At 36.0% G+C, this 25,531-nt stretch overlaps 1 protein-coding gene and 2 pseudogenes across 3 annotated transcripts in view; 1 reads left to right on the top strand and 2 right to left on the bottom strand.

The window, feature by feature from the left end:
• CENPC (centromere protein C) overlaps positions 1–25,531 on the top strand; it is a 70,105-nt gene that overhangs the window by 20,677 nt on the left and 23,897 nt on the right. For 2 of the 3 annotated variants that reach the window (XM_054566808.1, XM_054566809.1), the window contains 7 exons: positions 584–869; positions 2,038–2,253; positions 6,036–6,643; positions 15,879–16,070; positions 21,538–21,826; positions 22,396–22,542; positions 24,351–24,433. In XM_054566808.1, coding sequence (XP_054422783.1) covers positions 584–869; positions 2,038–2,253; positions 6,036–6,643; positions 15,879–16,070; positions 21,538–21,826; positions 22,396–22,542; positions 24,351–24,433 — 1,821 coding nt within the window. The remainder of the gene's footprint in view (positions 1–583; positions 870–2,037; positions 2,254–6,035; positions 6,644–15,878; positions 16,071–21,537; positions 21,827–22,395; positions 22,543–24,350; positions 24,434–25,531) is intronic. The other variant, XM_054566810.1, reaches the window with a different exon arrangement.
• LOC129065552 (uncharacterized) lies at positions 7,697–7,823 on the bottom strand (annotated as a pseudogene).
• On the bottom strand, positions 18,626–18,803 carry LOC129065551 (uncharacterized; annotated as a pseudogene).

The following is a 25,531-nucleotide window of genomic DNA, read 5'->3' as shown; positions in this document are numbered from 1 at the left end:
ACGTTTTCTTTGATATGTGAAGGTTGAGGATTAAGAGAAAATGTGTGTGTGTGTGTGTATCTTTACATATACACATCTCTATATATGTATATATAGAGAATGTAAATATTCTCTGTCTATACACACATATCTGTTATATATCTCTATGTATACTGTATATATCTCTGATATTCTATATATGTGTATGCATATATATATAAACATGTGCTGTTAGCTGTCCTAGTTTACTCTTAATCTAAAGATTGAATCTTTTAATTTCTCTAAGATGACTTCATTGTTTCAGCCATGTATAGATTTATTCAGATCTTGAATAAAGTAACTATCAATAAAATTGTGAATTTTCTGTTTGAGGATTTTTGTCATTTCAAACTTTAGAGCATGACCAAAATATATATTTCAGTTCATTAACTTCAGAAATTGTAACTTTAATGTACTTATGTATTTTAATTGTATATCTTTGATTATAAGCTTAATGATCTGTGAGTCTTCTAAAGATTATTTTAACTGAAATAGTTGATGAGTTTAAAAAAGGTTCTAATATTATTTAAAAATATTAAAATATCTTCACATAATTTTCTTCTAGTCCAGGCTTATGAAGTTCATCAGAAAGTTTTGGCAACTGATGTTGGTTCTAAAAATACCCTTGACTCAAGAAAAATGTCAGGTAAAAAACTAAAAGATCATCACAATGGAGCCGATGAAGAATTTTACTTATCTCTTCGTTCACCTTATGTTCTTTTGGATGCAAAAACATCTATACCGCAAAATGCTATTTCGTCTATTGGGCAAAAGAGAGAGACCTACACTTTTGAAGAATCAGTAAATATGCTGTCTTCAAGTACAGAGACTTCTCTTAAAACCAGAAAAAGGTGAACTTTTAAAATTTAAATACTAATCCTACTATACAAGTTTTACCATTTATATTTAAAAAAGTATATAATTTAATCTTTTATGGATCTTACAGTAAGTATTGAAGAATATTTACATGTTATGAGAAGAATATAACATATTCAGTATATATCCAGTTTATTATTTAATAAGGAAGGTCTTAAAGTATACTTAAGAGAAGCTGGAGATAACTTTTCTACTGTTTGTGGAAAACGTATTTTTTTCTGATAAGTTTTCTATAACTTCCTAAGAGAAACAATTTTTATTTTTTCTATGTTATTTGTAATTACAAGGGTAGGTATGTATCAGGTCATTTCTAGGGTAGCAAAGGATAAGTATTATTAAAGATGAGTTATGGTAAACTTGTGTCCATCTCTTGAGTCTTTTCCCTTGGTTTTTAAGAAGCAAAGTAGATCATTCAAGGCCTTTTACTATTAGGGACCTCTGCAATAGACCTCTGGGGACTATTGGGGATATATACTCTAGACAGAGTATAATTTCTTTGTAGATTATTATGTGATTTTTAGAGCCAAGGAGTCAAGTACATTCTAAGATTTTCCTATTTAAAGTGTGGTCTGTCAGAGCAATGGCATTATCTGGAATCTTATTGGCAATATAGTAAGTACTCACTAAATATCATCAGTATGTTCTGTGACTGTAAGTGAAATGTAGTGTAACTAAACCAATATTACCATAGGCTAATTGATATAAATAGGAGTTAAGTTGCTATGGCATCTCACCAACTCAATAATGAAATGATGCTGCATGAAAAGATGTTATTTGAGAACATGCTGTACAGAATCTTAAACTCTGCCCTATACCTACTGAATCAGAATCTACATTTGAATAATATTTTCTAAATGATTCAAATTCATATTAAATGTTTCAGAACTAGTGCTCTGAGCTATACATTTCCTTGGTATATAACTTATCTTTTTTAGTTTTTCTATTGACAAATAAAAAACTTAATTTTTCAGAATGATTTACCTTGTATATTTTGTGTAAGAGATTACAAATCAGCATTTGTAAATTTTAACTAAAGGCCCAGTGGAAATTTTTGTAAGTGATCTGTGTTATCACTGTAAGGGAATTCAGGAAAACTTGTAACAAACTGGGAGCATTCAGCTTGTCTTCTTTTTAACCTTTTAGGTTAGACTTTGAAGATAAAGACATTTCAAAGAAAGTAGAAATAGAGAATAAAGTATCAGGTATAGACGATGAAGTATCAGAAAGACCACAAGAGAGAAAACCAGCAGAAACATCTCAAAAAGTAATACAAGATTCAGAATATGAAATTCAACCACAAGCTAAAAAGAGTTTTTCAACATTGTTTTTAGAAACTTTGAAAAGAAAAAGTGAATCCAGGTGAGTTATTGAGAAACTGTGCTTTGAGACATTTTTTCTTTCACGTTCTATGAACAACTGTCTCTATGGATTCTGAATGCCGTTTTTAACTAGAAATGAAAATTAATTGACAGTGACGTTAATTGGAATGATGCCTAACCCGTAAAGAGAGTGTAGTTTCTTACCAATAAATCACCCTGAAACCATCATTTACGGAGCACTAAATTAGATATGACAGAAAATAAGTTTATTCAGCTAATCAATACTTTCTAGTTTGTATGCTCTCAAAGAATGAATGCAATATTTAGAAATAGAATTTTTTCTGGGTGCCTTTATTTCACTATTATGGGTTTTAAATATTTTTTCTCTTCTGATTGTGTTAATAACGAGTAGTTGTAAAATAAATTTTAATATGTTCTTACTACTGAAGAACTTTCTGTGGTTCTGCAACTTCAAAACACTGATTCTTAACTGTGGCTGCACACTACAGTTAACTAGATATAGTGGCACATAGGGTGAGAACCACTGGTCTATAGAATAAACTTCAGATTTGTCAGCTAGTATTTAAGGCCTTTACTCTGCCTAGTTAACTGTTTACAGCAACTTGGTCATACATATCTGCAGTTGTTCCTGCTTTGGGACACCTTTTTCCTCTGTCATATGCCAGTCTCAATTTTCCTTTTAAGGTCCATGCTAGACTTCTAGTTTTTTTCCAAGTCCCAACTCCAGTGTTTTTTAAGTAGTTTCATGCCTTGCATTATAGTTTAGCTATTTTATGTGTTTTTTTCTTAGGAGATTAAGACATAAGCTGTGCTTTTTAGGAGTTTAGAATTTTTTTTTGTATTTTCTGTGATATCTATGAGAATGCTAGTCAGTATGTTAGGGCAGTTTTATAGAAACAATGAATGAATGAATGAATGAAAGAAATTCGTCTTTTGTTCAGTCTCTGTTTTGTAATTGAGATCTTCTCTCTGTCTCTCTCTTTCTGGAATCTTTTACCCTATTTATGAATGTTGTCCCCACGGTCTGTTACAGATATGGTACACTTATGGGCTAATTATATCTATGTCCAAAAGAATTTATTTTTTTATGTTCTTTTTAATGAACTAGTGAGTAAAGTGAATTTTATGCTTAATTGCTGTAGTCAGATGTAACTACTCACTATTCTTAGTGTTTTCATGCTTCATTGCTTTTGCTTATGCTTTTGCTTCTGATTGTCTTTCTTACATTTCCTCATGACCATGTCTTATCCATCCTTCAAGATCCAACTCAAAAACCACAAAGTCTTTCTTGATTTTTTCACCTAGCCAGAAGTCATCTCTCTCTGTTCCACACTTTAATAGCGTTGTCTTAGTCCATTTGAGCTGCTATAACAGACTACCATAGGCTGTGGCTTATAAACAGAAATTTATTTCTCATAGTTCTGGAGGCTGAGAAGTCCAAGATCAAGGCTCCAGTAGATTTAGTTTCTGGTGAGATTTGCTTTCTGGTTCATAGATGGCTATCTTCTTGCTGTAACCTCACATGATAGGAGGTGGCAAGGGGGCTTTCTTGGGCCTCTTTTATGAAGGTACTAATTCCATTCATGACCACTCCAACTTGATGACCTAATCAACTGCTAAAGGCCCTACTCTCAAACACCATCATATTGGGAATTAGGTTTTAATTTATAAATTTTGAAGGGGTACTATCCTTTGAATAATTTCTTCTTTCTCTGAAAAGCTTTCCCAACTAATTGGAAGAGGTGCTGTTTAATCCCAGTGCACTTACTTTTCTAGATATACTCCATTTATTTTTATACCATGATTACAATTTTGAAACATACATGAAAATGTGTCAATTATTCATATTTGAGGTGATATTTTACATAATATTTACTTGTATTTTCTTAGATACTAAACTTGAAGGTGTATCAGAAATAATTTTGTTTTGGATGTTGCAGTATTGTGATTCATAAGAAATAAATATTTGGTCATTTAGATGACTAAAATATATTTTATATATATATTTGGTCCTTGGCCACAGTTCCTGGTTCACAACTCCTAGGATTCTTGGAATTTTCTAAGTGTTGAAGGGGAAAACAAGTCTTTTGTTGTGTTAATGTAGTGACTCCTGGAAAGCCTTGGTAAGAATGAGGGCTAGTTGCTGATGGAAACTACCTTGTGATTAGTGTTGAAATTTTCAGCCCTACCCCACACCTCTAAGGAGGGGAGGGTGAGTCAATTACAAATGACCAGTGATTTAATCAATCACAACTATGTAAGGAAATCTCCATTAAAAATCCGCAAGGATGAGTTCTGAGAGCTTCCTGATTTGTGAACACTTCCAGATGCAATGAACCTTCAATGTTTTCCCATATACCTTGCCCTATGCATCTTTTTCATATGGCTGTTCCTCAGTTATATTCTTTTACAATAAACTAGTGATCTAGTAACATGTTTTTCTGAGTTCTATGAGCTGTTCAAATTAATGAGACTTGAGGAAGGGATTGTGCGAACCTCTCATTTACAGCCAGTTGGTCAGAAGTACAGGTAACAATCTGGACTTGCAATTGGCATTCTGACTTGGAGAGTTTTTGAGAACCTTCAGTGTATAGCTCATCTGTCAGAAGTACAGGTAGTATGGGCTGTGGCTGATGCCTGAAAAGAGTGGGTGTAAGAGGGTAGTCTTGTAGGACTGTACCTTTAACCCGTCGCATCTGATGCTGTCTCTGAGTAGTGTCAGAATTGAGCTGGATTCTTAGATATACTACTTGTGGTGCCTGAGAAATTGTTTGTGTGGGGCATGCCCCACACCACATTGGATTGGGTCTAGAAACCCAAATTAGATGAAAAGAAAACTAAAGAGACATCTATACAAACATAATTTAATGTAACATTATATGTAATAATAGCATGCATTTTTGGACTGTCAGTCAATGTGTCTGGACTATATTTACACATCTCTGGGTTTCAATTTTTTTTCCCCACACCAGAGAATATGTTACCAGGAGAAACCTGGTGCTTCTTGTCAACACAATAAAGGATCACATATCAGCAAGGCTATTAACGTGCAGGCAAAGTTTATTAGTGCTAAGTTCTAATAGGAAAGCAAAAGCAAGGGTGGACAAAGTCTGGGTGGCCTAAAAAAGAGAGTGGCCAGAGACCCCCTGGCCAGAGACCAACTGGCCAGGGGCCCCCTGCGTGGCCAAAAGGCAGGGAGAGAGACACGCACACACAGTCCTAGTTGCAACCTAAGTGCTAAAAGGTATGGCCCGGCAACCAGGCTAGCTGCTGGCCAGCAACAGCGGCACAGTCTCAGAGTTTTTCCTGTGCTATCTCCTGTGTCAGATATGTTTATTGATTTTTAGAGAGAGAGGGAAACATTGATTAGTTGCCTCTCATATGCGCTCTGACCAGGGATCGAACTCAAAACCTAGATATATGCCCTAGCAAGAGGTCAAACCTGCAACCTTTTGGTGCACCGGCGATGTTGCTCAGCCTACTGAGCCCCCCTGCCAGGGCTGGGTTTCAGCCTTTTAATAAATATACAATGGGCGGGGGCTTCACATTAGTTGATGTTCTAGGCTTTCTTCCAGCTCTAAATTTCTGTGATCCAATTAGTGTTATAAATGATTGTGATCAGATTATAGAAATATATAAGAAAGGAAGGCCTTTTAAGGGTAAGGGAAAATCGAGTAAACGTGAACTGTTGTTTAAAAGATAGTAGATTTTACTTACTATATAGATTATTTTCTTCATTAAGCAAAGGTAAAAGCATTATATTTTTTGAGCTATTTATTGTAATATCTTTTTTTTTTTTAGTCCTATTGTTAAGTATACAGCAACTGCTCCACCTCAGTCATCTCCTGCAAATGATACGAATATAGAGGATGAATTTATAATTGATGAATCAGATAATTTTGCCAGTAGGTCTTGGATTACTATACCAAGAAAGACTGTTCCTCCAAAACAATGCACAGAACCCCCTACTGAAAGCACTGCACTACTTCAAAGTAAGAAGTCAAGGGAAAAACATCACAATGTAACACCTATGACTTTGAAAAATGACAAACATTCTAGTAAAGCTCACCCAGTAGAGAAATCTCAGCCCTCTGAACAAAGAAAACTGGATGGGAATTGTATTTTGACAGATGAAATGGAAAATAATTGTAGATCTACAAAAAATGGAATGTATTCTAAGAATGCAAAAAAATCATCTGGAAACAAAAGGACTGTAAGACAAAAACAGAAAAGAAAAGTTAAGGCCACTGTAGTTGAAGAACAGGTTGATACTGAACAAGCTAAAGATGAAAATATAAATATGTCACATACTGCTCAAGACAAGTCACAAAGAAATTCAGACAGAAGTATGGAAGCATGTGAAGAGAAGAGAAATGTTCATATTTCCAAAAAACAGATGCCACCTGTAGGTAAGTGTTTATATTAAATATAATTGCAAACATTACTACTTTATGTTTTTGTAATATTTTTATTTAGCTTTGGGAAATCGGCAGAGTAAACCTAAATCTATAAAGAGCTTAAAAAGCCTGTTGGCTCTTTTCTTGAATCTATTTTACATGTAATTCAATTCCAAGTTACTTGATTTATGTAGCTTTTAATATGGCAAGTACACTAAAGGGAGAAGTGAGAAGGAAAGGCGAGCAAACCGAGTAGTAACAAGAACTCAAATAAAAGAGCATCATGTATTCTTGAGGTTTACTTAAGTATAAATTGGGGGAAGAAAAACCAGGATGGCCCTGGCTGGTGTGGTTCAGCTGGTTGGAGTGTTGTCCTGGTGTAACTAAAAGGTTACGAGTTTGATTCCTTGTTAGGGCACATGCCTAGGTTGTGGGTTTGATATCTGATCAGGGCACATGCCTAGGTTGCGGGTTCAGTTCCTGGTGTGAGCATGTGTGGGAGACAGCCAATCAGTGTTTCTCTCTTGCATCCATGTATCTCTCTTTCCCTTCCTCTCTCCCTTCCTCTCTTTCTAAAAAAAAAAAAAAATCAATGAAAAAATGTCCTCGGGTGATGATAAAGAAAAAAAAACAAACCCCAAAACCCAGGATGCTGTGGGGCTATTTCTTACAGGATAAAAATCCATACTCTTCTATTCCATTATTTACTCATTTATTTAACAGACGTTAAATGCTAAATAGGACATTAAACTGAAATAACAAAGATTTCTAAGAGAATTTTCACCATGAAAAAAGATCAATATGGTGGAGCATCTAGACCAATAGATATACATACATTCACAGGATGAAAATAGAAGCACAGAGAACAATTATCTAACTAATATCTCAATAGATCTTTGTATCTTGGGTCACTGTATCATTTATTATCGAAATTGGGACACTTGAGCATGAGTGAGGATGTCAAGGACCGTAAGCATAAACTGGGATTGTCCAAGATAAACCTGGCTACCCTCCTTATGTCATTATTGTATAATGATTGAGGTTTGTAATGACACTGTCAAGAAGAATAGATCAATTTATGTTCTTTGTTCCACTTTTTAAGTAATAGAGTAAAGGTCGTTATTCTTTCAATTAGCAATAATCGTGCCTTGGATAAACCTCATTGGCTATGATACTGCCACTGTGCAAAGCTTATTCTTACAGAAAGAATTTTTTCCAGAGTAGTTAATGGAATAGGAGACACTTATCAAATGCATACGACACTTTATTATGTATGTAATATAATTTAATTTTTCTTGACAATTCTGTAAGGTAGAAGATAACATTCAAAGGAGGTTGAAAATAACTCACCTATGATCTGTCCCATTCTAGAACCCACATTTTTTCAGCTCTATCAAGAAGTCTTAAAATAAGTGAAAATGTTTTTCATGCTCAAAGTGGGAAAACTGTTAGCCAACCAGAAAACTCTCTTGACTAGAATTGTGTAGGTACCTGAATGTTCTAGATGACTATATTATATTGCTGATTTAGAGGCGAGAAATCATATTAAGGTACAATATTTAAACTAGTTTTTATAAAAACACTCTAATATAGCTATTACTTCATTACTCATTATTTTGCTTTCTTTGTATGTATTCTATAACAGATTTTATATCACCAGAAATAATAGTTGTCAGATTTCAGTTTTGTCTGTGTGTGCGCCTTTGTGTATTTGAAAAATTCTACTTAAAAGAGAGGAAAAAAAGCAATTGTTTCTATTTTGTGGACCTCTTGTAAATGTTAAACATGTGCCATATTTTTATTGGAATTGTTTCAAATTTTTAACTTCTTTCAGTTTCTAATTAGCAGCTGACCATTTTAAGAAAATACAACATAAACAATCTGACTAAACTAAGGTGGATAGTTACATTACAAGAAAGTTTTTTTCTTACTAGTTCCTTAAGTAGAATATGAATTCACAAAATTTGAAGCCTCAAAATTTTGATTTATCCACTATTTCTTTGGAAGAAACATATCAAGAAAGTATACTGGATGTATACTCTCTTTAATTATTAATGTTAAACACTTATTGAATGCATGCTGTATTCTGTGTACTAATTTTCATATGTATTAAATTAGTTTTTATCCAAATTGGTTAGGAATACAATATTATGATTAATTGCCATACCAATGTATTAATTTTCTATGGCTTTTATAACAAATTACTACATAATAGCTTAAAACAGTGCACATTTATTATCTTGGAGTTCTGTGGGTCAGAAGTCTGAAATGGATCTGACTGGGTTAAAGTCAAGGTTTTGTCAGGTTCATTTCTTTTTGGGTGGTTCTAGGAGAGACTCTGCCTCTTCCACCTATATTCCTTGAATCATGACTCCCCTATTGCATCTTCAAAGCCAGCAGTGCCAAGTTCCTCATATTTGAAATTTCTGTTGCTGCTTCTTCCATCATCCTATCTCTCTTGCTGACCACTATTTTTAAAGACACATGTAATGAAATTGGGTCAACCTGGATAATTTAAGTTTTATAACCTTAATCATATTTGCAAAGTCTCTTGCCATTAAGGTAGAATTTTCACAGATTTTGTGGATTTGGATGAGTACATCTTTGGGAGGTCATTATTCAGCCAACCATGACAGTTTTCAAAGACAAATAATATGAAGATAATTTAATTCCAAAGATATTTTTATTCTGAAAATAATTTGTCTTTAATTCAAAAGGCACTTGACAAACTGGTAATGTCTAAACTGATGACTTGGGTTTAACCAATTGACTTTTCCACTTTTGAAGTCTCATAGGCTTCTCAAACTGAATATTGGAAACTAAATTCCTCCAGACTTGCTTCTCTAGTTTTCATGTCTTTATAAATGGAGCCATAATAAATCTAATAGCTTAAGAAGGAAACCAGATCATCTTTAACTCTTTCCTTTATTTAGCAATCCATATGAAGTCAGTAAGTCTTTGACTTTCTCCTAAGTAAATTAGTTTTCAGATCTGTTACTTTTCTCCACTCCTGCTAGTCCCCTTAGCCAAGCTAGAGTTATTTATTTCTAGATTGTTGTAGCAGTTTATACACACTGGCTTCGCTCTGCCTCTTCAAATTCATCTCCTGGGTTGCTATATAATGAGTTTCTTCTAGTCCCCTAAGCAGACCACTTTCTCAACTGTGGGCCTTTTATTATGTTGTTCCTTTTGCCTAGAAATTTTTTTCTAAATGTACCCTACTCCCTATCAAGCTTTGTAATCAGTTTAAATATCATTTCACTTGATTATTACCCCACCCCAATATATTCCTGTACATACTCCAAGCAGTACTTGGAGAAGGTAGAAGATCTCGTGACCAGGGATTGCATGTGCCTGGACCAGGGAACCCACAATGTAGGCACGTGCTCCCACTGGGGACTGAACCCGCAACCTTTTGGTTATGGGACTCCGCTCTTCTTAACTGAGCCATACCATCCAGGGCACCCTTTTTATTTTATCAGACATAATTAGTTGCTGAATTTCTATATTTTCTTCTATAGTCTAAACTGAAAGTTCTATGAGAACAGGGATTATATTTCTCCCATTTCTAAAATGTTCCCAAGATCTTAGCTTTAGCAGCTATCATATCTGTGGGTCATTGGAATACACTGTCATCAGTAACAGAAGTATTGCTCTATTTTGGATGAGTAATTTGTGTTTATTAAAATATGACCCACTTTCAGATCCTACTTCTTTACATGTAAATACATAAAGTTTTCTACAGTAGTAAAAACTTACCACTTACAAGTCACTTTTCATTTTTGTAAAAGATTTTATTTATTTGTTTTTAGGGGGAGGGGAAAGGAGGGAGAGAGAGAGGGAGAGAAACGTGAAAGGGAGAGAGAAACATCAATCAGTTGCCTCTTGTAAGTGCCATATCCGGGACTGAATCCTCAACCCAGGCATGTGTCCTGACTGGGAATCAAACTAACAACCTTTCGGTTTGTGGGACAGTGCCCAGCCAATTGAGCCACACCAGTCAAGGGCACAAGTTACTTTTTTTCCTAGCTGTTGCCCTACTTACAACACGTCCCCTCAGTTTTAAGTTAGCTCTCTTCACATTACCAACTGTTTGTACATCAGTTGTAGCTTTTGTGAGTGTTCTTATTTACTAGTTTTATAAATGCTGTGTCATTCACTTTCTAATCTTTCTCGATCTCGAACTTAATTTCTCAAATGATGCTCTTAATTGGTTTGTTTTTCATTTTGTATGATACTCTTTTTCTGTGTCACTGTCCAAATAAGTGTTTTTTAAAAATTGTATTTTCTTGATTATGCTTTTATAGTTGCCCTGATTTTTCCTCCTTTGCTGCCCTCCACCCAGCACCCCTACTCCCTCAGCCAGTCCCCACCCCCCAACCATTTTTCATGTCTGTGAGTCATCAGTATGAGTTCTTTGACTGCTACATTTCCTATACTGTACTTTACATCCCCATGGCTATTCCGTAACTACATATTTGTGCTTTTTCCTTTTTTTCCAAATACGTTTGTGTCCACTTTCCTGCTATTTGTACTTCTTAATCCCCTCACCTCTTCACCCATTTCCCTGCACTCCCCACCCATCTGGAAACCATCAAAGCTCCGTATCCATGATTCTGTCTCTGTTCTTCTTGTTTAATTAGTTTGTTTTTAGATTCAGTTGTTGATAGATACGTATTTTTTTTTGCTGTTTTATTGTTCATAGTTTTGATCTTTTATAAAAAATAAGTCCTTTTAACATAACATAATGATGGTTTGGTGATGATTAACTTCTTTAGTTTTTCTTGTCTGTGAAGTTCATCTGCCCTTCGATTCTAAATGATATCTTTGCTGGGTAGAGCAATCTTGGCTATAGGTCCTTGCTTTTCATGACTGAATATTTCTTGCCAGTCCCTTCTAGCCTGCAAAGTTTCTTTTGAGAAATCAGCTGACAGTCTCATGGGAACTCCCCTGCAGGTACTAACTTCTTTTGCTGCTTTAAGATTCTCTCTTTATCTTTAAACTTGGGCATTTTAATTATGATGTGTCTTGCAGTGGGCCTCTTTGCATCCATCTTGTTTGGGTTTCTCCGTGCTTCCTGGACTTGCGTGCCTATATCCTTCACAAAATTAGGGAGGCTTTCACTATTTTTTTCAAATAGATTTGCCATATTTTGCTTTTTCTTTTCTCCTTTGGCACCCTTATATTGTACATCTTGAAGTTTTCCCAGAGGCTGTTTACACTATCCTAATTTTTTTGGGTTCTTTCTACTTCTTGTTCTGATTGGTTTTTTGTTTTGTTTTTTCTTTTGCTTCCTTACGTTCCACATCATTGGTTTGATTCTCAGCTTCATCTACTCTATTGTTGTTTCCCTGTAAACTGTTCTTTATTTCAATTAGTGTATGCTTCGTTTCTGACTGGATCTTTTTCATGCTTTAGAGGTCCTCACTAAGTTCCTTGAGCATCCTTATAACCAGTATTTTGAACTCTGCGTCTGATAGATTGCTTATCTCCATTTTGTTTAGTTCTTTTTCTGGAGTTTTGATCTGTTCTTTCATTTGGGCCACGTTTGTCTCCTTTTGACAGCTCTGTGTATGTTCTATGTATTTGGTAGAGCTGCTTTAACTCCATTTTCTTGGTAGTGTGGGCTAATATAGTAGGTGTCCTGTCGGGTCCAGTGGCACAGCCTCCCTTATCACCCAGACTGGGTACTCTAGGTACGTCCTTCATGGGGGCTGAATACATCCTCCTTTTGTAGTTGATTCTTCGTTGCTGTTGGCAAATCAATGGGAGGGATTTACTCAGGCCAGTCCGCTGCGAGGACAGGCTATGATCACGTACCACCAACCTCTGCCCTTTGTGGAGGATCAGCTGTGTAGGGGCAAGATGGAAGTGCACTGACATGGCCTGTAGCTGTCCACTCAGTGCACTGGCCCTGGGGTTTCCTTGGTGGTGCGGGCCAAGGGCAGCCCCCACCTGTGTTATGCCCGGGGCCACCCTGCCTGAGTTATAAAGCAATCTGAGATGGCTGCTACTTGTGCTGGGCTTGGAGATTCCCAGGTGAAGCCAAGCTATGAACCGAGGCTGGCTGCTGCTAGTGCTGGGCCTGGGACTCACTGGGGCTGTTGCTTGTTTGAGAGGATTTAGGAAGTTGTGAAACATGAGCCACAACAAGCCATTCATATGGAAAAGCAGCTTGGGTGAGCCCCTATTTTGGGTTGGGCAGAGTCTCTGGGGATCTGCAAGGCGAGTCAAACAGTATTAGCCAGGCTGCTGGAGTCCCAGGTATGGCACCAGCCTGCTGGCTCTGTAGGGGGAGCATTTAGAAAAGTGACATAGCCTCTATTCACCTTGATGCTAGACATTTTGGTTTCTCCCTGTATACCACTGGTGCCTTCCAAGCTGCTACCCTGGTACTGGCGCTCAGAGGGATGAGTCTGAGTAGGTGAGTCTGTGTGTGGGTTCTTTAAGAGGAACTGCTTGGGGTTCAAGAAATTTCTTTAACTGACTCCATCCCCGCTGATTTTTACAGCCAGAAGTTGTGGGGGCCTGTGTTCTTGGCAGTGGAGCCTTGGGGGGCCTGATGTAGGGCTGGGTTTCCTCACTCCGTAGATATCCCTTCTGAATTTTTATGCACCACACGTGGGTGAGGGACCAGCCAGTTCTGTGTCTGCGCCCCTCCTACCAGTCTGGAAGGATGTGGTTTCTTTTAGTCTGTAGTTGGCAGCCTTCTATTCAGCTTGATTTGTAATGATCCTGAGTGGTGCTGGTTCTATATTTTAGTTGTAATTTTGACGTGGTTGTGCAAAGAGGTGAGCCATGTCTGCCTATTCTGCCATTTTGACCGGATGTCAAAGTTTTATCTAAATAAGTCTTTAACGATAGCAATATTTCCTCTCAGATTCTTTTCCCCTCAATCATTGTTCACATTGTTTTTGTTTTTTTTTTAAAGCTGATTCATGAATGTGGGTAATATTTTCTGTCATCATGAGCCCCTTTCTTTTTTTAGAGCAGTTTCTGAGGATACTTTGACAAACATAAAGGAAGGGAAAAAAGGGGGGGGATTGAAGAAAAGGAGGTGGAGAAGAGAGATGAGGGTGTAGAAGTAGGGTGCAGGAAAATGATGGTCATCAATGAGGATTCTTGCAGTTGTACAGGTAATTTCTTAAACTACACATCGATGGCAACCAGGTTGACCGTTCTGTATCTTTGCATTAGTGTTTTATACATTAACCCTTTATTCTTTTCTGCTTCCACTCCCTGAAAGATCTTTACTATTGATTTTTTACATTGTATGTGGTGACTCTTCCCATATCTTCCACTGTCATAACTTCCAGAGTACTGATTGATACTATTAGTATGCATAATATCGGTAAAGTAGGTTCTTTCCTTTCTCATAAATTTTTTTGTGCCTTATTTGGTATCAAAGCTAGTATTTTTCTTTTTCTCCTTTTATAAGCCTGAATCATACATAGTGTTTATCCCAAATTCAAAGAACTGCCAAATTCTATAACTTATCAAAATAGAGTCAGAGTGATAACTGCATATAGGACCTTGACATAGTTTGGCTCATTTTCTCCCTCATTTTCTCTACTCCCTAATCAAGTTTAACGGGGAGGACTGAATCTCTTAGAACAGCACTTTCAAACTTGGATGTGCATTTGAATTCCTCTGTAGATCTTGATAAAATATTGATCAATAAACTGATTTAGTAGGTCTGGGGTGGACCCAAAATTCTGTATTTCTAAATGTTTCCCAAGTATTTCTGGTATAGCTGGTTTGTAATCATACATTGAATATCAAAAACCTAGATAGTATCTAAAATAGTTCCTACTGGACAGTGCTTCTGCCAATTTCATTGCCTAGTAAAACATTTGCCTAGTGTAACACTGCTTCAATTTGAATTCATTATTTCATGGCTTATTTATTGAGATACTATGTACCAAACACATTGTTATATGCTGTAGGTAATAAGGATGACTAAAATGCAGTTTTCATTCTAGCGTAAGTGAATACTAGCTAATTTCTGATACTGTAATATTCTGGTTCTCCTCCCTATTTCTTAGTTTTAATTTTTCTAATACGTCTTTATTGATTACTTTTCCTAATTTCACTTAAACTTTTGTGACTCCATATTGCCCAAGTTTAATAGTTTGTTCTTTGTACTTTGTTTACACTCAAACCTTGAGAAAATTACCGCTTTGCATTAGATATCATCTCTGTTTATTTCCCCAAATATTCCTTTTTAGTGAAAGCTCTGGTCTTCTATTTTCAGATTGCAACTCCTATTATTTTTTATCCTATATAATGTAATTTCTAATTATATGGTTATATGTAATGCCTGCTCTATTGGTCTTACATACCTTTATGCAGTTTACTTACTCTGTGTGCTTTATTACTTGATAAGATTTTAATTCCTTCTTTAGGCTCTGTAGTAATCTTTGCCTTAGACAATTAATAAATGCTGGTTTTGTAATTAATTTGATGGTCGAGAAAATTATCCATTTTGTCTACTAACACCTAATGTTTTAAACCTATTTCTGAAAAAAATGAAATTCTCCATTGTTAAATGCATTTTGATGGCTTACCTATCTCAGGGGCAATATTTATATTAAATTAGCCTGTATTTCTCTGATTTCCCCTTCTTCTTGGTAGTTAGTCACAAAAATAAAATTAGAATTTACCTGTTCCTTCTGTTAGATTCTTTTTTTACCCATTTGCTTTTGTAGTAAGATAAAATTACTTTTGATGTCCAGTCTTTTCATTTATCTATATCTTGCCATATTGTTTCTTTTCATTCTGTTTTGTCTTTTTAAATTCTGTTCACAGTCTTTCATATGTGAAAGATAACCTTTATTGAAAATTCACTTTAAATCTTCTCTTCCAAAAAATTGACAGAAATCATCAATTATTTCAAAACAGAAAAGCAGCAGTTTTTTTTTTTTTAATGTAAGACAATGGTAAGTAGTTGGGAGGAACCATATCTTGTATTTTTCCTTTTCAGAATATACTTATTTTTTTATTTCAGGAGTATATGTTAGTTATAAAGCATTGTGAAAAGTTTGCATTTAACTGACAGAAAGTTAGAAATCCTATGATAACATGTAACTTTAAAAAGAAAAATGAAAAGAAGACCACAGGATAAATTTTAGAAGTTTCTATAATTGAAAGGATTGGGGGAAAAAATATTGTGCTAATTTCAAAGTGTCTTTGAAAACACTTTGGTTCAGTAGATTATGAATTGTTTTTATGGTTTTCTTTAATTTAGGAAGTAAGAAAAACCGCACCAATCTTTGTCATACAGCAAATCAGGGAAAAAATAGGGAATGTGAAAAGAAGGAATTTTCAAGTGGATCCAAGGAGAATAATCTTATACCTGAAGAAGTGACTTTGACTGTCACGAGAAGTCATAGAATTTCCAGGCGCCCATCTAGTTGGTGGATGGTAAAATCAGAGCAGAGTAAGTATTTTTATTTAAATTATATTCATAGGGAGCCCCCCCCCCCAATTATTCTGTAAGAGGTTTTATGTTTGAGTTACTCTTATTCCTAGAGAAAATCTATTTACAGTTTTTATTTATTTATATTTAGAGAGAGGGGAAGTGAGGGAGAAAGGGAGAAAAATATTGATGTGAGAGAGAAACATCAATTGATTGCCGCTCTTGTGTACCCCATCTGGGGACTGAACCCATAACCCAGGCATGTTCTGTGACCGGGAATCGAACTGGAAACCTTTTACTTTGTGGGACGATGCCCAATCAACAGAGCCATACTGGTCAGGGTCAGAGAAAATCTATTGACAAAGTTCATTAATAGAAATAGTAAATCAGTTAATTACAAAGATATTCATTGAGGCTTTATCTTGTATGTATAATATTCTAGATAAGGAGAAACAGCTATGGAAAAAGCAAAACAAGAAGCAAAAACATTCTTACTTTCTGTGGTCTTACATTGTGGTAGGGGGGAAACCAACAATATAGATAGTAATTCATGAGTTGATAGGGTCACAAAGAGAAACAGCAAATGAAGGATAGAGATGGAAAATAGTTGTTAGGCATGGGGGTGGATAAGAGGATAGACCAGAATACTTTTTCATAGAAGGTAGTGATGAGAGTTCATTATGATCTTTCAGATGATGTATATGAAAAAAAGTGAGGGAGGGAGCCATGAAAAATAATTAAATGTGAAGTATTCCAGACCAAGGGAACAGTATTTGTATAGGCGCTGATGAGGCATGCCTGGCATGTTTGAGGAGCATCAAGAAGGCCAGTACTGCTGAAGAAGGATAAGCCAGGGGAGATGAAGTCAGTGGGGCAGGCTATGCTAAAGTTTAGATGAAGTGTTTTGGGAAGCTAGGTACTGGAAGATTTTAAGCAGTGAGGTGACCTGATTGACCCATCTTTTAAAATTATTATTGCTATGCAGAGAGGAAAAGGGCTGGGCAAAAAAATGGAAGCATGGGCATTAGATTGTGGGTGGGAAGAAATGGTTGGTTGGATTCATATCTTTTGAAAGTAACATACAGGAAGTATGAAGGATTAGAGTTAGAAGGAGGAGTCTAGGATGATTGAGGTTTTTTTGTTTTTTGGAGGTTTTTTTTTTTTGCTAAACAAGTAGAAGAATGGAGCTCTCTTATTTACAGAGATGAGGAAAGGTGTGAGAGAAGCAGATTTGGGAAGGATATAAAGATTTCAGGTTGTAATATATTAATTAGATATCAAAGTAGATATATTGGGGACATAGCCTGATAAATGAGTCTAAGTTAAGGGGAAGGACCTGGAAGGACATATAATTAGGAAGTTATCAATACAGAGATGATATTTAAAACTTTGAGGTTGCTCGAAATCACCAAGTAATATATTGTATCTAGTGAAGAAGGCAAGCCGAGGATTGAGTCCTGGGAGACTTCAGTGTTAGGAGTCAGGAAGGGGAAGGAAGATCTATGAAGTGAGACTGAAAAGAAGCTATTAGTGAGATTAAAGCAAAATGAGAATTTAGGGTTATGGAAGTGAAGTAATGAAATCATTAAAGGATTGAGTGATGAACTGTTATAAATAGTGCTGACAGCCTGCGTTAGGTGAGAGTTAAAAATTGACAGTATGGTTTTGGCAACATGGAGGTTGTTGGTCACCTTGATAAAATGGATTTTTGTGGAATGACGATATCAAAAGCCTGATTGGAGTGGGATGCAAGAGAGAGTAGGAGGTGAGGAAGGAGAGAAAGTTAGATAAGGGGTCAAAATAGATGTGGATTCAGGGAAGGTTCTTTTTATTTTTTTATTTTTTTATACACACACACACGTGTATATATCATATATTACATCATTATATCTGCGTATTTAAAATGACCTTGTTAAAATGTAAAGGATAAATACAGGATCACAGTGCTCAAGTAGGCAAGGTACAGATGTGACGTAGTGCACAGTACAAGGGTTATTCTTAGACAGGAGCAAGGACAGTATATTGTGTAAAAGAGGATAGGCAGAGTGTATGGGGACAAATGAAAGTAGGTTGGTAGAGTTGATGGTGGGAAGATGTATTCTTCTGACCATATTTGTTTTCTCAGTGACATGGTAAGTAAGGTCATCAGGTAAAAGTAAAGTGGAGAAGGTGATAATGGACTTTTGAAGATTCCTTACAGGGAAAGGATATGAAGGAAAATCAGCAGAGAAGAAGTGCTTAGGCAAAGTTGGAAGGAAATCCAATTTGAGCTTCCAAGAGTCCTATCTCAGTGGATGTACTTGTATACAGGAGGCATTTCCTCCATCAGTGAGTTATAACATATGTGTGAAATGTTATTCGTTAGAGGTTGGGAAGGGAATTTGAGATTGAGTGCCCAAGATTTCCTAGGGGGTGGTCACCTAGGCACCCTTGCCTAGCAAGTACTAAAATTTCAGGCTTCCTAATGGAAAGCAAGTATTTTGCATGAGCCATATGTTTTGAACAAGCATTTTAGGCACAGTAAACAGTACTTATCAATTTGGAAATGATGGGAACTCTTCTGAAATTCAAGTTCCAACATGTCAGCCAAGGGCTTACTTTGCAAGCAGGCCTTGCTGTGGATAAGATTCTTAGGTCGGCTATGCTGACTCTTTTCTGTACAGTATAAAATATTTCTTGTTTTGGAAAAAACTTATTTTAAACTGATTAGAACAGATACTGCATGTGATCTTAGCTAAAAGGCCGAGAAGCGATTGGAAAAAACTTTATTTTAAAGGAGGTGATCATGTAAAGATTGGTAGATGACAGGTTAACATTTACATATGCAGAAACTGTTGACAGTGGAGCATTTAGACTAATAAGTGAGAGACTAGTACAAAAATGGCACTACTTCTGTGGGGCCTTGTCATGAATTTTTGAATCATTGGGATCCTTGATGATTGGGAGCAAGAAATATTCTGCTGCAGGCTTCCTTGGATTTGGGAGTTACCTGAGTTCAAATTATGATTCCTTCTCTTTGGGTAGATTACTTGTTCAGTTCCTCCCTCACTCTGAAACCTATGATTGACAGTACTTCTACCTCATTAAGTTGTTATAAGGATTAAATGGCATATAGTTAGTATTAAAATGTTAACTACTACTGTTACTGCTTTGGAGAACTCACTTTTCTGCTTCAGGTTGCCTAAAACTGTACTATGGTAACTGACTGTGTACATATGTGGGTAGATAAACATCTTACAGAGCTTGGATAAGTGCTCTAGAGCTCTGAAACTTACTGAAAAAGACTTATGTAGGTGTCCTAAAATAAATGTTGGGTTTCTGATCAAGCAGGGAGTCGAGAGAGTCAAGGAACAAATCTTGTAGTTCAAACTTCTTAGTCTGATGGAAGAAGAAACTAAGTTTGAAGTCCAGAAAAAGCGGTGTGAGTTGCCTTAAGGTCGTAGACTTTTGTGCTTGAACTGAAAAACAATAGAACTGAGGTGTCCTGACTCTTCATCTCTTGCTTATTTCACTTTCACTAGTCAAGCAACCAAGCTGCCTGTAGTGTGCATGTGGCCTTGCTGCCTTTTCATACCTGCCAGCAAACATTGAGTGTACCCTGCTGGTATAGCTCAGTGGACTTAGTGCTGGCCTGCTAACCGAAGGGTCTCTGGTTCAGTTCCCAGCCGAGGCACATGCCTGGGTTGCGGGCCAGGTCTTCAGTAGGGGGCACGTGAAATGCAACCACACATTGATATTTCTCTCCCTCTCTTTCTCTGTCCTTCTCCTCTCTCTAAAACTGAAATAAATAAAATCTTTTAAAGAAAAGAAATATTGAGTGCCCACTGTGAGGCACAAATGGTGTTAGGCAGTACCAGGACTAGAGTGAGGCAAGTGAGGAATTTAGAATGGAAAATTTAAGGAGGTCCTTGGTTTCACAGTAGAATTAATCAGGATAGGTATTTGCATGACTGAGAGTGAGCACCTTCTTAAATTTTCCACCCTAGTTAACAATTTTTTTTTCCTTATATTGAGTACTTTTAAGATCTGCTTTCTGGTAATCATCTCAAAAATTGTTATGTTGTGTACCTTAAACTTATTCAGTGTTACATATCAATTATATCATTGTATAACATTGTACAATGTTATATATCAATAAAGCTGGAGGAAAAATAATTTCCTTTTACCCTAGGCTACTCTTATTTTACCACAGTCCTGCCCCTGGTGTTAGGCATTGGGAATGTAAAGATAGGTAAAAGACCAATCTTGGTCTCAAGGAATTGTCAATCTACTGGAGAAATAAGTAAACAATCAGATGTATGATAAACATTATTAGAGGGTTGAGAAAGAGTTTACCTAATTTAGGTTTGGAAATTAGGGAAACCTTCTGGAAGGATGAATTGAGTCAGCTAAGTGATTGGGTGAGGTGAGGAGGAAGCGTATACAGAGATCGGAAACTGAGAGCTTGACCTTTTAAAAATTATTTTATCAGAATAATCTGGAGGGATTATGAAAACACAAATTATGGGCCCTACTCTGAGAATTTCTGATTTAGTACTTCTAAGGGGAGGCCTGAGAATTTGCATTTCAAACAAATTCGCAGGCAGTGCAGATCCTGCTAGTTTAGGGCCCACCCTGTAAAAACCACACACAAAAAGTTTAGCACTGCTAGCTTTTTGTTTGTTTGGAAGGGAGTGTTGAGAGTTGTGGTTAATGAAACAAACACTCTGGATGTAGAAAAAAGTTAGTATTGAAAATATTTGGACTTAATCCTTAAGCTATAGATAATCACTAAAAGGTTTGAAGCAGGATTGTAATGTTCCAACTTATGTTTTCCAAGAATGTCTTGAAGCAGTGTGAGGAATGTATTGAAGAATAGCAAGGCTGGAGAAAGGGAGGTTCATTAAGAGGCTATTTTAATAATCCAGATAAGAAATGATGAGGGCCCCTGCTATTGACAGCGGAGTTTGAGAGAAGCAGATTTGAGAGGCATTAAGAAATAACTTAAGAGGGTTTAGGGATTGATTGTGAATAGGAGAAGGAGTCTTACATGACTTGGATTTATGATTTAGGATGGTTGGTTGTATTTTTCATTAATATAGGAACTAAAACCAGAAGGGCAGACTTGGGGAGGAGGGGTGGGTGAAGTTATCAGCATGTAAATAGTAGTAAAGTTATGGGTACGTAGGTCCCTCAAAGAAAATATGGAGAGTGAGAAGATGAAGCTGAACCTTGAGGAATACCAGGATCTTAATGGTGGCTAGAAGAGTAGTGGGCAGAGCCAGAGAGGGTAGTTTTGGAAGCTTGTGATAAATTTAAAGAGCTTCATACATGTATCATATAATAGAAGAACCACATAGTTTATGAATTTAATTTGAAAGCAAATGCAGCCTATGAGATTGGGGTGTGTGTGTGTGTGTGTTTATATGTAAATATAAGTAATGTAAGTATTTCAGTAAGCCACATCATCTGGATAAATGTTATGCTAAGTTATCATTGATTCTTTCAGGTCTTGTTTATAGCAATTCTTCAATAGGAAATGAATTGTCAGTGCACAACAGTGGACAAAAACCTGCTGAAAAAACAAATCAATCATCTAAGAATATTGGAAAAAAACCTGTTCCATTTGAAGGGAAGAAGAGAGCTAATTTGGGCCACTCAAGAGCACAGAAGATTTTAAATGCAAAAGAATCTACAGGAGTTATTGACCATGATAAAATTCCTGGTTCTTTCCAGAATGAGTCTTTGGAATATAATGAAGCACACATGGATAAGGAGAAAAATCTTAATCATTCTGGGTAATGTCTGTGATGTTTACAGTATAGTTATTTTTGTTGTTTTGCCTATGTTTGATTATTTATAGAGAGACATTTTAGCATAAAGGGCTCTGTAGCCAGACAGACCTGGTAGCCAGGCTCTGCCATTGAGCTGGGTGACACTCCAGGGAAAGTAGTACTCTGAAGGTGTCTGCTCATATTAAAATGGGGAGCAATATATGGCACATGGGAAATGGGTGATAAATATAATAAGGTAAGTATTCAGTGTTATCATTGCCTGAGAGTTGCTTCCTTTCTATTTTTAATTGTAAAAACCATGACATAAAATTTACCATCTTAATCATTTTTAAGTATACAGTTTAATTTGCTTCATTTCATAAGTGAGGTTAATGTGATTTTCATAATTAGGAATGCATAATAATACTTCTCCTAAGATGATAATAGGTAACATATTTTGAGTGCTTATCAAGTGCCAAGTACTTGTTTGGTGCTTTTGATGAATTCTTACCAAAAAAACACCTGTGTGTGTTTTTCTGGAAGAAATAGTCTATGAAGAAATGTAAACATTTACAAACTTTTCATTTTTATAGAGTTACAGGAAGCTCAAAAGATGAAGATGGTATTATGCCTGCACAAAATGTTCATCTAAAGCCTCAGAGCAATGGAGATCCTTGCAAGACACCAGTAGGGTCTGACTCTTATTCCAGAGAGCCTCATACTTTAGTTTTAGAAGGAAGGTATGCATGTGTTCTAAGGATCAGAGGGTTTACTCACTATGTTAGTTACTCATTGCTGTATAACAAGTTACCTTAAAACATAATAATGGCTTGTCAACATTTATTGTTTCATAGTTTCTGTGGGTCAGAAATCTGGGAGAAGCTTAGCTGGCTAGTTCTGGCTCAGGGATTCTCTTGGTGTGTTGGATTCAAGATATCTGTGTCCTCTGAAGACTTGACTGGAAGTGGAGGATTTACTTTACCTGGCTGTTAGGTGGAGGCCCCAGTTTCTTGTAATTTGGTCCTCTCTGCAGGTCTGTTCAATATGCAAGTGCTTCCTTACAAAGCGAGTGCTCTAAGAGAAAGTGTGACTGCAGTGGAGGTCATAGTGCCTTTTAATGTCTCTGAAGTTGCACATTGTTGTCTCCACTTTATTCTATTCGAAACAAAGCAATAAGTTCAGATCACAGTCAAGGAGAGGGCAATTAGGCCCTGCCTCTTGAAAGGAATATCTAAGAATTTGTGGATATACAGGGTGGGGGAAAAGTAGGTTTATAATTGTTTGTATGGAGAATAATTAATAAATAATAATACAAAAATAAACTCTGTATTTGCATACTCACAACTGTAAGCCTGCTTTTGCCTTTTCCTGTCTTTCTAAGGCAAGCACACTCAATGAGCAAACCAGAATAACCTCCTCTTAAAATATCTGAAGTCATATACCCCTTTTAAAAATGAACGAATGGTAAATTATAGCAGATTCTCAGATTTAAGGAATGGCTAAGATTTCTTTATTATTTGGTGGGCTATGTCTACTAAGCCCTTAATAGGTTCATAAGAGGAAGAAAGGGATCTAGACTGACATAAGCTCAGTAATCTCTTAACAATTTCTGGACTATATGTTAAATTCCATTTTTTGGTGGTAGTTTTTCTTTTAAAAATAAGCTGATTTATATGTAATTTTATTTCTTATAATTTGACTCTTACTGAACAATGCTATTTGATATGACTTAAATTCATAACTCTGATCCATGAGTTAAAAATGCTGTAAAATTTAGTATCATGTTTGAGAGTCAGTTACAGAATTAAATTGTAGATTCTTTGTTTTATGCACACATAAGTATATTCTTAATGACCTGTAACATCACTATTGGTTTTATAAGAAAGAAATCTCTTGTCAGTTTTAGGGGGAAAATTACCTTTAAGGTATTGGGTTTGCCAAAAAGTCCATTTAGTTTTTTCCCTAAAATAAAAGACACATTTTTTCATTTTCACCATTAACATTATTGATTTGGATATTTTGAGTATGTCAGCTATCCTCCCACATGGTATAACATTGACTGTTCTCAATTAATATCTTGATTTGATTGCCATCAAGTTCAACTGGTCTACCCAATGTGGAACATCACCCAGCAAGAAACCTCCAGCAGAAAACTCCGCAAATCAGTTTTGATACATTCGATCAGTCACAGCACCTTCTCCCTACACTGTATAAATCTTTTTTTGTGTTTAAGTTGCGTTTTTAGCTTTCTTGAAATAATAAAGCATAATATGCTGAAAATATTGCATATGTTTTTCTAGCTTCAATATTAAGAGGGCCATACAAAAATTCACCAATTTTGATAAGCTTTTTTTTTAATGCACACTGATATGACAGCTTTCACAATGCAATCTAACAAAATTGTTTCAAATGAAGTTAAAGACAACTAAGCAGTACTAGAACCATCTTACAGAAAAAACCAAATGAACTTTTTGGACATCCCAATAGATAATTAGATATATGCATTATAAAAGCACCAATTTTGTGGTTTTCTTTTTTTTTTCTTAAGTGGACCTTTCAGGCTCAATAATTACTTAATATCTGGAAAGAATAATTCAGCTGTAGGTGATGATGAAGTTCAGGGAAGTTCAGGTAAGTTATTGTTTATTTTTTACTGTCTTGATCTTTATAGCATGGAATTAGATGGGCTATGATTTATTTAAATTATCACCAATGGCAAATGTGTATTGAGTACTTACTGTTAAGAGCCTTACTATATGTTTAGAGATTTCTGAGACCTTATATCTAGGTGAGAGAGGAAAGGAGATAAAAGAGGGACAGAGAATGAGATAGGTAAGTAACAGTCCTTTCTTTGAAGAAGGATATAGTGAACTAATTGGCATTTAAGATATCTCCTCCAGTATTTAAAAATGTTAAGTTGATCATGGTATATAAACGAAATAAGATTAGTCATCTGTTGGTGATTCCTGGAGTTAAGTGATGGGTATATCAGGTTCTTTATACTGTTTTCTCTGTCCTGAGTTTGTATAGCTCACATTTATCAATGTTTAATATTAGAAGTGTTTTGGGTCTTAATTTAGAAGTTTGGGGATTTGGCTTTTGTGATAAGAAATGTGCCATAGGAACTTTTATTTATATTAATTGGCCTGTGGTAAAATTTGTTTCCTTCTGTGTTATTTCATTTATAGTCACAATTACTCTTGTCAACATTAAGTGAGGACTTACTGTATTCCTTCAGACTCCATGCATATTCCACCAGCAGTTCTTTCAATGTTCCTTTTTTTCTCTGGTTGAGGATCCAGTCCAGGGTCATGGATTGCATTTAGCTCTCCTGTCCCTTCAGTGTCCTTCAGTAAGGAGGAGTTTCTTAAGCTTTTTCTAACTTGCCTGACATTTACATTGTTTGAGAAAGTACAAGCTTTTCATTCTTTAGCTTGACCTTCAATGTGGGTTTCTCTGCTGTTTCTTCATGATGAGATGCTAGCCATGCATATGTGACAGAAGTAACTACGGAAATGATGCTGTGCTCTTTGTGCATCATGTTAGGAGGCGCAAAATGAAGACCCATCTCCTACTGGTGATACTAGTCTTGATCACCTGTTCAAGTTATTGCCACATTTCTCTACCCTAAAGATACAGTTTTTTCTCTTTCATAGTTGGTAAGTGTTTTGTAGAGTGATGTCCTGATACTGTTTTAGTAACTTGTTCCTTTTCAAACCTTCACACCAA

The sequence above is a fragment of the Pteronotus mesoamericanus genome, unplaced genomic scaffold (genome assembly GCF_021234165.1).
Source record: "Pteronotus mesoamericanus isolate MK-2021 breed Mesoamerican mustached bat unplaced genomic scaffold, CSHL_Meso_final contig_180, whole genome shotgun sequence".
In the NCBI taxonomy this organism is placed as follows: Eukaryota; Metazoa; Chordata; class Mammalia; order Chiroptera; family Mormoopidae; genus Pteronotus; species Pteronotus mesoamericanus.
The sequence above is the reverse complement of the archived record's forward strand: the minus strand, read 5'-3'. Positions and strand labels throughout refer to the sequence as shown.